Genomic DNA, 16,617 nt, shown 5'->3' with positions numbered 1-16,617 from the left:
TGAAACTAGTGCTACTGATTAAATCCTTGAGCCACTCTTCCCCAACCCCATCATCCCCTCCATCCCATCCCCCCTTCTTCCCTTCCTTACAGGAGGGTGGAGTCCAAAATCACCAAACAAAGCCAGAGAGGGTACCCATCCACATTCCCACCTTCTTCAGGCCTGAACATCAGATTGTTCAAGCTGTGCATAACATACTTAAAATTTTCACTCAAGGAAGGGCACATTTTTCTAATTTTCATGAAGGCAAATGGTCAGTATTGGCTCTGTTTGAATCGGACAGTAGAGTACATGGAGATCAAACACCACATCAAGACAGCCCTGTGCATAAGCTATAATACTGTTTGGTTTTATATTGGGCACTTCAGTAAGTTACATTTACCCTTCTTAGCTTATTATTTGGTTCCTTCAGGCAATAATTTGCTAATTCCTACTCCCAATGTCCTGAAATGATTTAATGTAGCAGCTCAAAAATTTTCACTCATTCCTAGGCTATAGTTAATATACTGGGGGAAATGGCCTAGTTACTAAATGAAGAAAGGGCAAAAAAAGAGAACATTAGGCTTGGTAGAACAGCATTAACTTATTCAAACTATACAGTCCCTTTCTACTTCCATCTTTGCACATCTATTTCATAACCTTGTTCCTCACTCAGAATTTCCTAATGCCTAATAAGTGGATACATTAACTGAGCAAGCCCTACATATGAAGTATAAATCATTTTAACCACACCTTGGTTACAATACTTTGAGAAAACCTTTCCTTTCCGATTGTTTCTCTAATAACAAATGGTATTTTATGTGGAGCTATTAGTTAAAGAGAAATAAACTGCTGTTTCCATTTAATCAAAATTTTACATCATCATGACAAAGTTCCTCTCTGAAACAACATTAACGAAGATAAAGCATGGCTCCTGGGAAACTGCATTTTCCAGTTAATGCTGCTGAAGAAACAATTAGAAGCTCAATAAGACACAGGTTATCCCGAAGTCTCATTTATAATTAATTAATTTACCAATAAGCCATTTGTTAAGCTCCTACAACATTCAAGGTAAGAATCCAGGCACTGTGCTTGGTATGGAGAGATAGAAGGATTTAATCCCTGCCTGCAAAGAGTTTACAGCCTATTAGGAAGAGTCTGAGGCTAGTTAGTGGGGGTAATAATTGGTCCTAAGAAAAAGAAACTGATGAGAACTGACCCTAAGACTGCCAAAGGGAGAGCTGAAGATAACAGTCCAAGGCATCCCCTAACGTAACCTTGAGGCATACTACCCAGGGTCAGTTCAAGGATCGAACATGGAAGGTTGGCGCTCCGTACTGCTCCCTCCCCGGGAGCCCCTGCCTCCCTACCTCCCTCCCGGAATGACTAAGGGCAGAGGGGCCCCACCCCCCAACCCCGCCGCCCAGAATGGAGCCCGCGTTTATGCGGAGCTGTAACTCCTGGCTCAGGATCTCTTCCCTCCACTGCTGCTGAGCCGCCCCAGAGCCCAATGGGAGGGTGGAGCGACTCCCAACCCCGCCCCCGCCCACGGCTGCAGCGCCGCCAGCTCTGGAGGGGCCCCTCCGGCCGAAGCCGTGACCTTCCTGGGGACCGCGGGCCAGGAAATCAAATTATCAGTGCCCGAAGGAGACTGACCAGAGGCCCAAGAACACAGGAAATACCAAAAGTCATCACACAAACATCAGCCCCACAGAACCCCTAAAGCCCAGATCCTGAAGAAGCAAAAGGGGAGACAAACTGCCTCAAAAGGGATGTTAGTCATGTATACTCCCTGTAAGAGTACATCAAAGGGCTTGTTTCCACTGAGGATGACAAGAGATGCTACAAAGGCACTTTCAGTTTTCAATATAATGGAAATAAAAACTATTATACTGGCATTGTAATTTATTTTCCCCATACCATCATTGAGGTTGGGTGCCTCTTCATATGTAAAATGATCATTTTTATTTCTTTTTCAGTGAAATTTAATTTCATAGGCTCCAAATATTTTTATTTGGTCACTTCTATTTCTTCTTTTGATTGAGAGGCAATTCAAATATACTTTATATTTGTGGTGTCTTCTCCCACAGCACCCTTCCAAGCTAATTACTGTCCACACGGTCACTAAAAAATTTGTCAAGGAACTTGCTTTCACAGGTCATCCACCACTCAAGACATTTGATGTGAGGGCCATCTGCCTTGCACAGCCTTATATCAAGAGCTCTGTATGGAGCTCTCTGCACTCTACTTTTGGACCAGATAAAGGACAGGATGACGATATCATTATTTCCTCACAACCAGGTCAATGCTCAAACATCATTGCCAAGCTGACAGACAACAGGCCTGGGATCTTCTCCTATGATTTTCCCCAGCTTGCCACCAAGACATTTGATCTGAACCATGTCACCATCACCTTAGTCCTGAGAAGTTTGTTTCTAAAATGAACCTGAGGGACTTCCCTGGTGGCGCAGTGGTTAAGAATCCGCCTGCCAATGCAGGGGACACGGGTTGGAGCCCTGGTCCGGGAAGATCCCACATGCCCTAGAGCAACTAAGCCCGTGTGGCACAACTACTGAGCCTGCGCTCTATAGCCTGCGAGCCACAACTACTGAGCCCGCGTGCCACAACTACTGAAGCCCACACGCCTAGAGCCCGTGCTCCGCAACAAGAGAAGACACCGCAATGAGAAGCCCGCGTACCACAACGAAGAGCAGCCCCTCCTTGCTGCAACTAGAGAAAGCCCTCGCGCAGCAAAGAAGACCCAACGCAGCCAAAAATAAATAAAATTAATTTTTTTAAAAAATAAAATGAACCTGAAATACAACCCCCCCCCCAAATGCAATGTTACTTGCCTGCTCAGAATCCTGTTCCAGAAAGTAGTCTCCCCTTTTCCCAGGTAATATTAATGGGATAGTTAAGCATCTGAAGAAATACTGTGTTCTCTGTGTGTGTGTGTATTTATACACACACACACACACACACACACACACACATAAATATACATAGTTGGTTGTGGTTGGTCTTATGAAGATAGGGGTGTAATAAGAGAAGGCCCTGCATTTCAGTAAGGGAGATCATGTGAGGATATATAAAGCCCTTTGCATTGGATAGCGTGCATAGTGCTGCAAAGCTGTTCTGGTCAACTAGGCTAAGTATGACTACAAAACCTGATACATTTTCAAAGTGCAAAACCTCTTACTTAACTCTGGGGGCTACAGGTAGGCCACGGCTACCAGTAGGGGGAGTAATGTATTAACAGAGAGAGACGGACCTATTAAGTATTAATACAGAAAACTGTTACAGGTGATATACAGTGGAAGCACTGGTCATGTTTTTGGTATACCTGTTGAGTTGCCATCTTAAAACAAAGAACTTAAAACTATCTCTTTGGGGAGAAACTATTCCTAATGGGTACTGCACACACATTACTGGAAAACCCGGTAAGAGAACAGGGACTAATCAGGTTACTGGCCAGAGAAATGTTGACTATGACTTCCTGATGTCAGCAAGAGTTAACTCCACTCATTTCAACTCTGCTAGGTCCATAACAACAAAAGCCTGGTACTACAGGATCTTTTTGATCCCAAGGGTCCAAGCCAGATTGGGCAGTTGGCTCTGGTTAAGACATCCCCCCATTGGGAATAAAGAAGAAAGCTGGGAATAGCGTAAGGCAGTATTTCTAAAACTTGACTAATTATGGCCACCCTACATCCCTTGATCACTGACTGAGACCTCGTCTGGTAAAGGGAACATATATGCCTGCATGGGCAGACCCAAGAGTGAAGCTCAAGGCTCAGGCAAGGAAATGAGAAGACATTTCCTTGGGAATGGAGTCCCCATGTCAGACATTACAGAGAGATCACAAGTTCAGATGGGAGCCTGCTGGGAGGACCTAGATCGTAAGGGCCTGGACAGAAGCTGGATTCACAGACTTCCAGGTGAAAACGGGAGATGAAGGGAGAGTTAGAAGATCCCAACACCGAACTAGTAATGAAATGAGAATAAGTGGAGGTGCTTACGTCTACAATTACCAAGCCAAAATCCCTACCTCTTAGGAAGATCAGACACCACTGTCAGACTGGATTCTGGATACTGGTAAATGCTGACATTTACTGGCTGTAATTTTTTTTTTTTTTTTTTTTGTGGTACGCGGGCCTCTCACTGTTGCGGCCTCTCACATCGCGGAGCACAGGCCCCGGACGCACAGGCCCAGAAGCCATGGCTCACGGGCCCAGCTGCTCTGCGACATGTGGGATCCTCCCGGACCGGGGCATGAACCCGCGTCCCCTGCACTGGCAGGCGGACTCCCAACCACTGCGCCACCAGGGAAGCCCTACTGGCTGTAATTTTTAAAAAATATTTGTTTATTTGGCTGCAGCGGGTCTTAGTTGCGGCATGCAGGATCTTCGTTGCTGTGTGCGGGCTCTTAGTTGCGGCATGCGGGATCTAGTTCCCTGACCGGGGATCAAACCCAGGCCCCTTGCATTGGGAGTATGGAGTCTTAACCACTGGACCACCAGGGAAGTCCACCCTTACATCTTTCTGATGTCTCGTATTGTATGTACTATTCCGTAATACAATGATGCCCTCAGGGCGGAGAAATCTGGATACGACTGATCCCACACTAAATGATCCCAGATAACTAAAGTTGCTCACATTCTGCCTGTATACTGTTCCTGTAGCTTCCTGTTATCAAGATGCCAGTGATCACCTGCGGCTGTCTCCCTGCTTGCCTGTAGTACCCCTTCCTCCTCCTAGGCTGCTGTGGGTTTAGAAACCTAATAACCAAGCTTGTTAGAACGTAGGCAAAGTCAGAATACAGGGGAAAAAAGTGGGCACTCAGGGACAGGGGGCAGTGAGGTTAGGTCTCTTCATAGAATATTTTTAAATGGAAGTGTTTATACTTATTTTGGTTGCTCAGAGGCCTTTTTTGCATTTTTCCTCATCTGCTGTTTTTTCAAGATATGATAGGTGGCCAAAAGGCTAACATAGTATATACGGTCTTACTATGAATTAAACAGGGTTTCTCCTAAGGATATCTAGTGTCCCTGTTTCCTTACAATCTATCAATAAAGCTAGATAGAGGGATAAGTTATTTCAATCAAGAGTGTTCATCAAAATCCAATGATTTTAACAAACTATACTTAAGGCAGAGTTAAAACCTTTCATGTCCCTACAAGCCAATTCTTCTTCATGATTAAAGAAGCACAAATTGTGATTTTGGTTCATTATTTTCTTTCCAAATTAGGTTTTACATAATTTAACACTATATTACTATGAAGAAAAAAAAATGTTTAATACCATAAAAAAAGTATCTTCAGATTTGTTCTGAATAACCAAATTAAACCCCGGCTAATCTATCAAAAGAAATAGATAGATGGTAGCCTCTATCTTTAAATATATGAAGTTCATAAAAGGTTTTCTTAAGTTCAATTTTAAGACTATCAAAAGAAATTTTATTCTAAGTTATAATGTGAACCAAGATGAATAAATTATGCTCCAACAAATCAAAAAAGGTAAAAAGAAAGCTCCCCAAATTAACACAAAATAAATTTAATTTTCCAATAGGAAATATGAAATTATTTTTGAATGACAATTTAACCTCCTATATTATTTCTATTTAATACATCAAACTACCTTTGCTACTACTTTAACTACTTTAGCTACATTGGTACACTAAGTGCTAAGATAAAACCATCTCTGACTTTTTATTTTCTCAAAATAAAACCAAAAGAAAGTATCCCTGGAAGTATGTCTGGAGGAACTAATGTAGACATTATACTTGGTGTTGCAGAGTATGCAAAATAAGTCTAACTTTTTATGGCATGAATTTCTAAAAGGCTTCTTTCCTTCGAGATGGCAACCACATAGATATACCAGTGCTCAAATACCATACTTGGTCAATATCAAGAGAAGGGGTCCCCAACCCCCGGGTCGCACACCTGTATTTGTGGCCTGTTAGGAACCAGGCAGCACAGCAGGAGGTGAGCAGCTGGTGAGTGAGTGAAGCTTCATCTGTATTTACAGCCACTCCTCATTGCTCGCATTACCACCTGAGCTCCGCCTCCTGTCAGATCATCGGCAGCACTAGATTCTCATAGGACCGTGAACCCTACCGTGAACTGCGCATGTGAGGGATCTAGGTTGCACACTCCTTATGAGAATCTAATGCCTGATGATCTGAGGTGGAGCTGAGGCTGTGATGCTAGCGCTGGGGAGCGGCTGCAAATACAGATTATCATTAGCAGAGAGGTTTGACTGCACAGGGACTATAATAAATCAATTGCTTGCAAACTCATATCAAAATCCTACCAGTGAGTGGCAATTGACTTTGTCCGTGCTAGAAGAGGATCAACTGCTTGAGATCGCAAATGACGGTGGCCTTAAAAGTTTGTTTGAGACAACTTCAAATCTCCATACATTCTGGATTAAAGTCAAGGCGGAGTATCCTGAGATTGACACAAAAGCACTGAAAAGCCTGCTTCCGTTTCCAACACCCTATCTTTGTGAAGCAGGGTTTTCTGCAGTGACAGCAACCAAAACGAGATCACGGAGTAAACTGGACATAAGCAACACACCTCGGGTGTCACTGTCTCCCATCACCCCCAGATGGGACCATCCAGTTGCAGGAAAACAAGCTCAGGGCTCCCACTGATTCTGCATTATGGTGAGTTGTATAATTATTTCATTACATATTACAATGTGATAATAAGAGAAATAAAGTGCACAATAAATGTAACGCACTTGAATCATCCCGAAGCCATCCCACCCCCGCTCCCGGTCCGTGGAAAAATTGTCTTCCATGAAACCGGTCCCTAGTGCCAAAAAGGCTGGGGACTGCTGTTGTAGAGGGTGAAATAAGTCTAACTTTTTAATGGAACAAATTTCTATAAGGTTTCTTTTGAGATTGTAACCACATGGATATATCAGTGCTCAAATACATCTGAAGAACTCGATTCATATACTTACTGAGAGGAACATGAAAGTCCACTTAACTGTCAAGAGTAAATATTCCCAGGACTCAGGGAAAAGGGAACTAAGTTGTCTTGAGAATCACCACAGCATGATGTAAATGTTAAGTGGATGAAATCAGGAATGCCGTCTCTGGTCAAACCCCCCCTTCATCACTTACTAGCTGTCATTAAACCTCAGGGTTCCCATCTGTAAAATGGGAATAATAATAGTACCCTCTCCTCATTGGAAGGGTTGATGTGGTGATTAAATTAAATGATGTATTTGAAAGGCTTTCACAATACTTGGTACGTAGTAAGCCCTCAATATATGTTAGCAGCTATAATTATCATTATTACATGCCACGCTTGGTACTAGATACCTTTACATATGGGTTAAGTGCCCAGTAATAACACCATGAATCAAAGGAGACTTATTTCTATTTTTTTCGAATGAGAAAAATGAGGTAGAGAGCAGTTAGGTAATTTTCCCAATGTCACATCATTAGTAAGTGGCAGGGCCCAGGCAATGTTACCCTAGAGCACAAGCTCTGAAACACCTTACTGTACGCCTATCAATCCTTTGTCATATAGGTAACAACTATATCCGCCCAGTTTATTACTTGTTTTTTAACTTTATGGTGTTCCCCACCCCTCCATATATAAGGTTTTAATTTTTATGCGTTCAGATTTATTAGTATTTTTCCTTTATGGTTTTTAGTTTCCTTGCCATGCTTTATCATGCCTATTTCAACCCATGAATATTACACTTGCCACTCATATTCTTGTGCCTCATCATTTTTTAATTTGTTGATCCATGTGAGGTTTATTTGGGTGTAAGATATGAGGGAGGAGTCCATCTTTTTTCTCCAAATGAATAGCCTGTTATCCTATCACCATTTAATTGAATAGTTTTCCTGATTGATTTGCATTGCTTCATATACTAATATAACTGTATATGTGGATTATTTTATGAACTCTGCACTACTTCATTAATCTATTTTTGTGTCAGTATAATTTTTTTCAGACTTACACAAAAAATTACACAAGTAGCACAAAGAATTCCCATATACCTTTCATCCAGATTCATTAAATGTTAGCATCTTACATGACCTCAGGGCAATTATGCATAAAGGGATATAATGTTTATATCCGGGAGCTGAGATTTGAAGAAATTTTTTCTTTGTACTCTTTTGTGCTTTCATTAAAAAAAAAAAACCAATGAATATACTTCCCTTTTAAAAACAATAAAGTTTTTTTCAATAAAAACAAGTAAAAATATATGTTTGATTAACTTCCAAAAACTAGCTGGTACAGGTGGTAAATGCTTCAGGAGTTGGAATAAGAGAGAGAAGTGCGTTTTAATGGCGATGGTGAGATTTAAGTTTAACTTTACAAGGAAGTTTGGGATGTAAACAGGCAGAAAAGGCAAGCCAAGGGTTTATATAGCCAGGAAGGCATCATAAGCCAAAATATGAAATATTGAATGAACACAGCTTGTGAAGATCACACGAGAAGAGAGACGAGGGGCTTAAAAAGGTGAATACTGGGGAGCAAAAAATATTGAATATATTGTGAAAGACCTTAGAGGACAGGCTGAGGAATGTGAATTTTGTCCTTTAAGCCAGAGGGGAGGCAAAGTAAAGTTACAAACAAGGTAAAATAACTTAGCCCACCAAACTTTATTTAGTACCTACTGTATACCAGGTACTGTGCTACTCCAGGGACAGTGAATAAAATGATAAAAAATCCTCATAAAAGAACATGCTAGTTGTGTTTTATGAAGATTTGTGGGTTGTACATTTGTGGATCATAGGATTAAATGGGGCTGGGTTAGAAGGGAAGGTATCACTAAGAAGGCAGAATTTGAGCTGAACCTTGAACATTGAAGAGTCAGGTAGAGAGATGATGGGAAGGCATTTTGGGTAAGAGACAAAGGAAGAGAGGATAGGATGAGAGCAGATATACTCCTGAGGTGTTTCAAAACCTACGAGAGGTCCTCTTTAACTTAACCTGGAAAAGTTATTCCAGTGAAAGAAAATAAAGTTGGCTATGTGGACAGTTGTCAAATTGCTAAGGGTTTTGAAAGCCAGACCAAAAATGTATTGCTTTATAATCTGTATAAACTGTCCTGAAGGCAACGAAAAGCCATCAAAAGTTACTGAATTCAGAATGATCTGACTAAAGCAACGTTTTGGTAAGTAAGACTGAGGAGCGAGATGAAAACTATTTTGGAAAAGGGAGGTGGGGAGATGAAGATGAGAGAGATTTCAAAGGCAGCATCCAGAGGTCTTAGTAACTAACTAGATGTCCTGGATGAAAATGAATCAGTCAGATATTCAAAGCACTAACACTGTTGGGGGGATGGGTGGGGGTGGGTGTATTTAAAGATTGTACGTTTGCAGAGGAGGACTGAAAAAAAGCACACATTCTGGGTATGCAACTAATATACTGAATTACATAATAAATATAGGCTGTTAGTGTTGATTTAGGAAATACAACCTACCCGTTTATAAAAGGACGGCTTTCAAATGATTCCTGGAAAAAAAATCATTGTATTACTTTTCATTAAATTCCCCTTAGTCATTTCCGCAGGGGAGACCCTACGTGACAGCAGATTGAGTCCAGTGGGACTTCAATAATAATTCACGTGACAGATTATGAAAATAAAGCCATGCTATCACCAGAGCTTCCTAATTTACAACAAAATGCAACCTTCTTGATAACTTATATGCTATGTAAGCTTTTTATTCAAAAATACTCATGGTGATCTAGAAATTTATTTGTATTGAGAGACTGGGGCTTTTTCTATTCTCCTACAGCACCTAAGAATGTTTGTAACTAATTCCAGTCTCTAGGAGAGGTAAAAAATTATACAAAATAAGAAATGCATCAAATGTATACTCTAGGCCGGCACCATGCTAGGTGTGGTGCACAAGTTCTATTAATCTTAAAATAACCCTTGGTTGAACTGTGTCCCCATCTTACAGATAAGAAAGCTGAGTTACAGAGAGGATAAATCAGTATGGCCACATGGCTAGTGACATGTGGTCAGGATTTTATCTAAGGCTGCTTTTCCACTGTAGCATTGACCTTGAAGGTATGGACTCAGAGCTAGAAGGGACCTTGAAAAGTCCTTGCTTCCTACTTCTTTCTAGGCTCACAATAACACCATGAATGAAAATAAGGATCTTTCCTATTTCAAGTGTGCGTTCAAAAGCTACACTAAAGATCAAGTAAAAGTCTCTTTTACACCCAGCAAGGACTGCTGTTTGAGCCTCCTCTGAGCAGTGAGGAGTACAGCATTTTTCTCTAACCTACATTTCCTATTCACCTCCAGATGTAAAACTGATGGGGTGGTACGGGCTAGCTACCAGAGAAATAAAAGCATTTACTCAGTAATGTGTTCCATCACACTCGAACATGTGGCGTTTTAATTGTTTCTTCTGTGAAACACCAACGATAGACTTCCCACAGTCAGAGCCCAGATAGGAGAACTCACACCCAAATGTTTCAGGAAAAGAGAAGAAAAAGCATTTTCCTCGAGCAGGAATCAGAACCAGGGGCCTCCTATGGGGCACGTTGTGTTGTAGAATGGTATTTTTTTCCTGTATTAAGAAAGGACATTTTGTTGAAGAGTAAAGTGTAAATCATATGTAAAATGAGGAAAATGTAAAGTATTTAAGATATTAATCGAAGTAGATCCATCTTCTCCCCCTTTTGATCACAATATTGCAGCCTTGCCACAATGACATCCTAAACTAAAACTGAAATGATGATTTTTATTCTACGCCCAGATTTTTACCTCCTTACAGCTTCTGCTTTTTAAGCTAAAAATTCTCTCATTCTTGGTACAATGAATTTTTTGCTAAGTAATTAGAAACCAATTGTGTTTAAACCTTTTGAGATAGTTGGTTTTATGCTGTATAACTCAGGATTTGGTTTCTAAAACCTCAAATTTAGCATCTCAAGTAAGAATGGTGTCTATGGCATGTTTGAAAAAAGTGTTTTGAAATGAAGTGATGGGCATTTAAAAATAGAATTCAGAGAGCACACAGCTTCCCTCCCATCTTTTTTTTTTCCACTGGGGGAGAAGAATGACACATCTGCATCATGCTGCCAGAACACTACTGCTGTGATTCTACTGAGCTTCAGAATGGAGGGGAGCTACAGAGACCACTCATAATTACAGCACAGTTACCATGAACATACAGGTACGTTCCAATCAGCATACTCAAGTTTGAAACAGAAATGACCCAGAACACCTGCCGAACACCTTGCCACCAGAGCCTTCCTTCCCTGCTCCCACCCCTCACATCTCAGAACATTCTACCGCACCCCTAACCCTCACAGGCTCTGCCCAACTGTCAGAGCTTTAATTCCACACAAGTGTCCCTCCCACCACGGCCACTCTCAGGGACGCTTCCGCTCAATTTCAGATTTCAAGACCATTCAGAAATCAGAGGGACAGAAAGAGTGTAGAACTTTGTGGGCTAGCTTCAAAGACTAATATCCATCCATATTTTTTTCTTTCTAAGAAAAAATTCAAAATTTCAATAACTAACCTGCAAATCAAACTCTGGAAAAATAAAGCAATCCTTCACTAATTGCAGAAGTTATTATCTTGCAAAGTACAGGCATACCTCAGAGATATTGCAGGTTTGGTTCCAGACCACCTCAATAAAGTAAATACCACAATAAAGAAGCAAGTCACGCAATTTTTTTGGTTTCCCAGTGCATATAAAAGATGTATTTACAATACACTGTAGTCTATTAAGTGTGCAATAGCATTATGTCTAAAAACATAAGGTATGTGCTAATTTAAAATATTTTATCATTAAAAATGTTAACCATCATCTGAGCCCTTAGCAAGCTGCAGCAGTAACATTAAAGATCACTGATCACAAATTGCTGTAACAAATATAACGACAATGACAAACATTTTGAAACATTTGAAAACAATTTGAAACATTTCGAGAATTATCAAAATGTGACACAGAGACACAGTGAGCAAATACTGTTGGAAAAATGGCACCAGTAGACTTGCTTGATGCAGGGTTGCCACAAACCTTCAATTTGTAAAAAATGCAGTATCTGCAAAGCACAATAAAGTGAAGCGCCACAAGATGAGGTATGCCTGTATTATTGGTCAAACCACAATGGGGTAACAGAATTGGAGGAAGAAATCACAGCAAAAATGGCTTTAAAATACTTTTAAACCTCAAAGTAAATAACTATTCTTAAAAACACCTGCTTCCCAACAAACCAGTGCCAAACAATCACTATAAGCGTTCGTGATTGATAGGAAGCGCCATTTTCTTAGAACACCGGTTTCAGTGCTCATGAAATACTGCTGCTGCGTTACAGTCTGATTAGGCAGACATCTTAAAGTTTAGTCAATGGGCACACAGCATCTCTTCACAAATTCTTCAAATTAGCGGTTACAGGCTTCAATTATGCAGTGGGAGTCAGGAAGCTAGACCTCTAGGGTCTCCCTTCAAGGAAGGACTTGCGCTCAGTTGCGGGCAAGGTGGCCAGCAGCCGGCTTCCAGCTGTCAGCTCCCTCGGGCTCTGTCCCACCTGCAGAGCCACCTTACCTGGGGCCGCATCCTTCCCAGGGCAGACCGCCTCCAGCGACCGGCCCAGCAGGCAACACTTCTCACCCCGGCCTTTCACCATGAACATCTTGCATCCCAAACTCTGTCTCAGTGTCCACTTCCAGAGAACACAATCTGCAACATATGTCTCTTTCATTTACCTTTTCTCGTGCTCCATTTACCACAAATCTCAGGAAAATGCTCATGTACACCCAGCTTCTTGAGTCACCATGATACTTAAGGGCACACTTTTCAGGGCCTAGACTTTGCTTTATTTAATGAAAGAAAGGAATATAAGTAGATTTCTCCCTGTATTATCCTACACAGTACATAGAAGAGGACCCAATTATTGCTGAGTTCTTTTCTCTATGAAGATTAAACTATACTTTCTCATAAAGCTATAAATATAAAATAGCATTCATTCACGTGTGTATTCATTCAACATTATTCAGTACTGAGCACTTTCTACACACCAGGCACAGGTACAAAAGCAGTTAAAGAAGCTTCTGCTCTAGATGAGTTTGCATCCTACTGGTTGAGATAGACAATAAACAAATCAGATGAATACAATGCCAAAGTCTGTGAAGAACAATAAAATGGGGAGGATTAGAGAATGACTGGAGAAACATCTATTGTTTCAAAACCACAGGTAGAGGGGGACTGTTGTAAGCTGCACATTGCTAGGCTGGCAGTCACGTATACATTCAGTACATCAATTTCCTAGATAGTATCCATCATTCTTGCTCTAGTGTAGAATTCATCACATCAACTTTAGTAAAATAATATTTCTTCTGCATTGTGAGCCCACATGCTGCATGAAACACAAAATCTTAAATCTGTGTTACTAACCTATAGCGCAATTCTGTCTTGGGGAAAGAGCAGCCTGAGCCATCGCAAGCTGTAGTCAGATACAGCTGTCTCAGGCAGATGGCTTTAGTGGGCAACATCATAAACTTGCCAGATTTTTTTAAATATGAAAGGGTTTTCTGCCTCATTAGTACTTCATGGCTGACCATCCACAAACACCTGGTGTTCAGACTTCTTCCTCTTGTGAAAATGAAACTATACATAGTCTTAGTTCAAAAAGGTATATGTTATATAATCATTGTCCAAAGGATCTAATACCTAGATAATTATAAAGTCATACGTGGGGGAAAACCCATCCTTACACAGCTTAATTGAAGTGAAAAATTGAAATCAGGACCAATAGGGACTTAGAGTAATGGTAAAGGCAAGTTAAATCACTTTGCTCCTTCCTAATACTCAAACTACTTAGCCCAGAGGGAATTACAGGTGGCCTTTACCGGCCTCTATTTATATCATCAACATAAGAATGAAGAGTACAAATATCAGCTTCTTTCTAAGAATAACGGTGTATGCATCTCTACTTATGCTTTTTTCTTCATACTTTAGAACTCTGTCATCACATCTTCAACACATACAGGAACACCAAGCACCACAGTGTCCTTGCTTAAGATAGGAATCTACCCTGTTGAACTCTTGTTTTAAGGTAAAGGAGAAAAAGAAATAGAATTGGGAGTCTGGAGAAACTGAGTTCAAATTAAGCCACTGTAATTTATTAGCTTTTTAAAAGATCAAACTGTCCCAAGGTGATAAATTTCAGTTTTTGTATCTGTAAAATGAAAATAACATCTTCTCAAATGCCTTACAAGGTCACTAAAAAACGTGTTTTAAAGTACTTTGAAAACTACAAAGTGATGTGCAAATGTATTGTTACAACTGGAGTTTATCTGTTTGGATTTAAATGTTAACACATTATTCTGAAATAATTTTCAATTGAGCAACAAAAAATACATTCTTTCATTTAAGAAGCATTTATTCAGAATTTTCTGTGTTATACTATGGAGAATATAAAAAATGATAGTTATCCGTGTTAGCAAGAAGCTTGTACAAGTCAGATTTGAGAGAAGGAATGTGGGGGGAAGGTGTGGTTTTGGTTTTTGCCAACACCTTTTAAGTACTTTCTATGTGCCAAACATCATTATAAATGCTTTAGATGTAGTAACTCTTTTAATCTTTAAAAACTCTACATAAAAGCTAATATTTTTATCCTCATTTTACATTTGAGGAAGATAAGGCACAAGAAGGTTGGAAACCTGCCAAAGGTCAGACAGCTAGTTAAGTACTGGAAGTCTCAAAGTCAACTCACACACTCAGTCAATTTTACAGATGAGGAAGATAAGGCACAAGAAGGTTGGAAACCTGCCAAAGGTCAGACAGCTAGTTAAGTACTGGAAGTCTCAAAGTCAACTCACACACTCAGTCAAATTAGCCACAGCGTTATGTTATATTACATCTCAAGTTGGGCAGAAAACGCACACATATCATTAATAATACTGACTAATGCTGACTAACAATACTAAGGCAGTGAATGATAAGTGAAGAGATTAGCATGGGGTGAGGTGGCCAAGGAAGTCTTCATGACAGGAACCCAAAACTAGATCCAAACTTGTTGGTAGAATTGAGATAAGAATAATTAAATAAAGAACAAATAAGACTGTGTTTCATACGTACTTTTTTGAGCATGCAATAGGTATCACTTTATTGAAATATAACATACATATAGGAAAACAGAAAAATCCCAAATGTACTTTTGAAATATCTCATTGAGTGGGTTCTCTTTTATAGACTGGATTTATTTCCTAATTAAAACAGAGCAAAAACTGACTTGAAGCAACATATGACTACCTATCCATATACCAGTCTTAATATAAACCATTTTATTTCAAAGAATTACCATTTGAGTATTTCCTATAATCAAGACCATTCAATACTGCCCATTATAATGGAAAATAACTTGAATTATATATACATAACATATATATATATATATGTTTTTCCATAATAAAAAAATAACATATATATATGTTTTTCCATAATAAAAAAATAACATAAGGCAAATCAATTATTTCCAGTTTACATGAGAAGCCCTGAGTTGATATTCCATGGTATGGACAGAAGGCTTTCCCACTTGCCCCTCTGATTTGTATATTTGCTATAATTATAATATTGTATATATAGAAAAACAGCTTCGAGAGCTACTTTTCAAATGACACACAAAGCAATGGCCAAGAATGATTTCTACTTGTTTCAATTTCTAGCAGAATATGTGTACTGACTGCTTGTTGGTCCTGTGTGTATCCTATGTAACTTACCAAGCGATAGGTCTGGGCCTTCAAAAGGCTGAGATCAATAAAGTTTTCTTCATTGTCTGTCTCCTCTTCCTTAGAAAAATAAAAGAGTTTAAAAGTTAATAATTATAAAAGTTGTAATTAAAAAAGGTATTTTCAGATTTCACATACTTAATATGCTAAGCTCTATAGAAAGACTAATGCAGGAAAGGGTATTTAAAAGCCTAGTAGTGTGCATAAAGTAGGGCATAATGTTATCTGTTTTTTGATGATGCCATTTAAAAATAGGACCTCTTTTAGAGTCACTGAAGAAAAGAAAAAAAGAGAGAAAGATGCCACTGCTGTGAAACTGGGGATAAATAAACATAAAAACATAACAAGAAACAGTCCCAAGTGGCATATCTGAAATAAAGAGACACTGGAAGGAGTTAATGGAAATTTTGAGTAACATGACTAAAATGGACAAAAATAAGAGGCTGACAGATATAGAATACTCTCACCTACTCCAGGGACCAATCACATTAACGTATATTTTTGACATCTCATCTTTTATATGCTCAAGTTTAAAGATATTAAATATTAAATGTATATAAGGATGTAAAATATATACATGTAAGATACTAAACTTGTATCTTAGATATTAACTATCTAAAAGAAAAGTTCAGGCAGATTCCAAGCTGGTCCTGATTCCTAGCCCAACTGATATGGGGAATGGGGTCAGAAGAGACCCTTTGAGAATCAATTCCCTCTCCAATATACAGTAAATACAGAGTCTGAGCAGGCTCTCTAAGCATATACAACAAAACTTTAGTTCCCCTTTCTCTTCAAATGTCTTTGTGGTGACAAGTGACATAGTGGGTGAAACAAATTTAACAAGACTATCCAAAGCTTAAAGACATGGTAATAAAGCAAATGGAACTTGGCCCTGAAGTCTTGTAC

At 39.6% G+C, this 16,617-nt stretch overlaps 1 protein-coding gene across 1 annotated transcript in view; it reads right to left on the bottom strand.

Moving 5' to 3' along the window:
* The window catches only part of IFT57 (intraflagellar transport 57), a 60,281-nt gene that overhangs the window by 28,608 nt on the left and 15,056 nt on the right, over positions 1-16,617 (bottom strand). The window contains exon 5 of the mRNA XM_067738966.1: positions 15,703-15,771. Coding sequence (XP_067595067.1) covers positions 15,703-15,771 — 69 coding nt within the window. The remainder of the gene's footprint in view (positions 1-15,702; positions 15,772-16,617) is intronic.

The sequence above is a fragment of the Pseudorca crassidens genome, chromosome 5 (genome assembly GCF_039906515.1).
Source record: "Pseudorca crassidens isolate mPseCra1 chromosome 5, mPseCra1.hap1, whole genome shotgun sequence".
Taxonomy (NCBI): domain Eukaryota; kingdom Metazoa; phylum Chordata; class Mammalia; order Artiodactyla; family Delphinidae; genus Pseudorca; species Pseudorca crassidens.
This window is presented reverse-complemented; position numbering and strand designations above follow the sequence as displayed.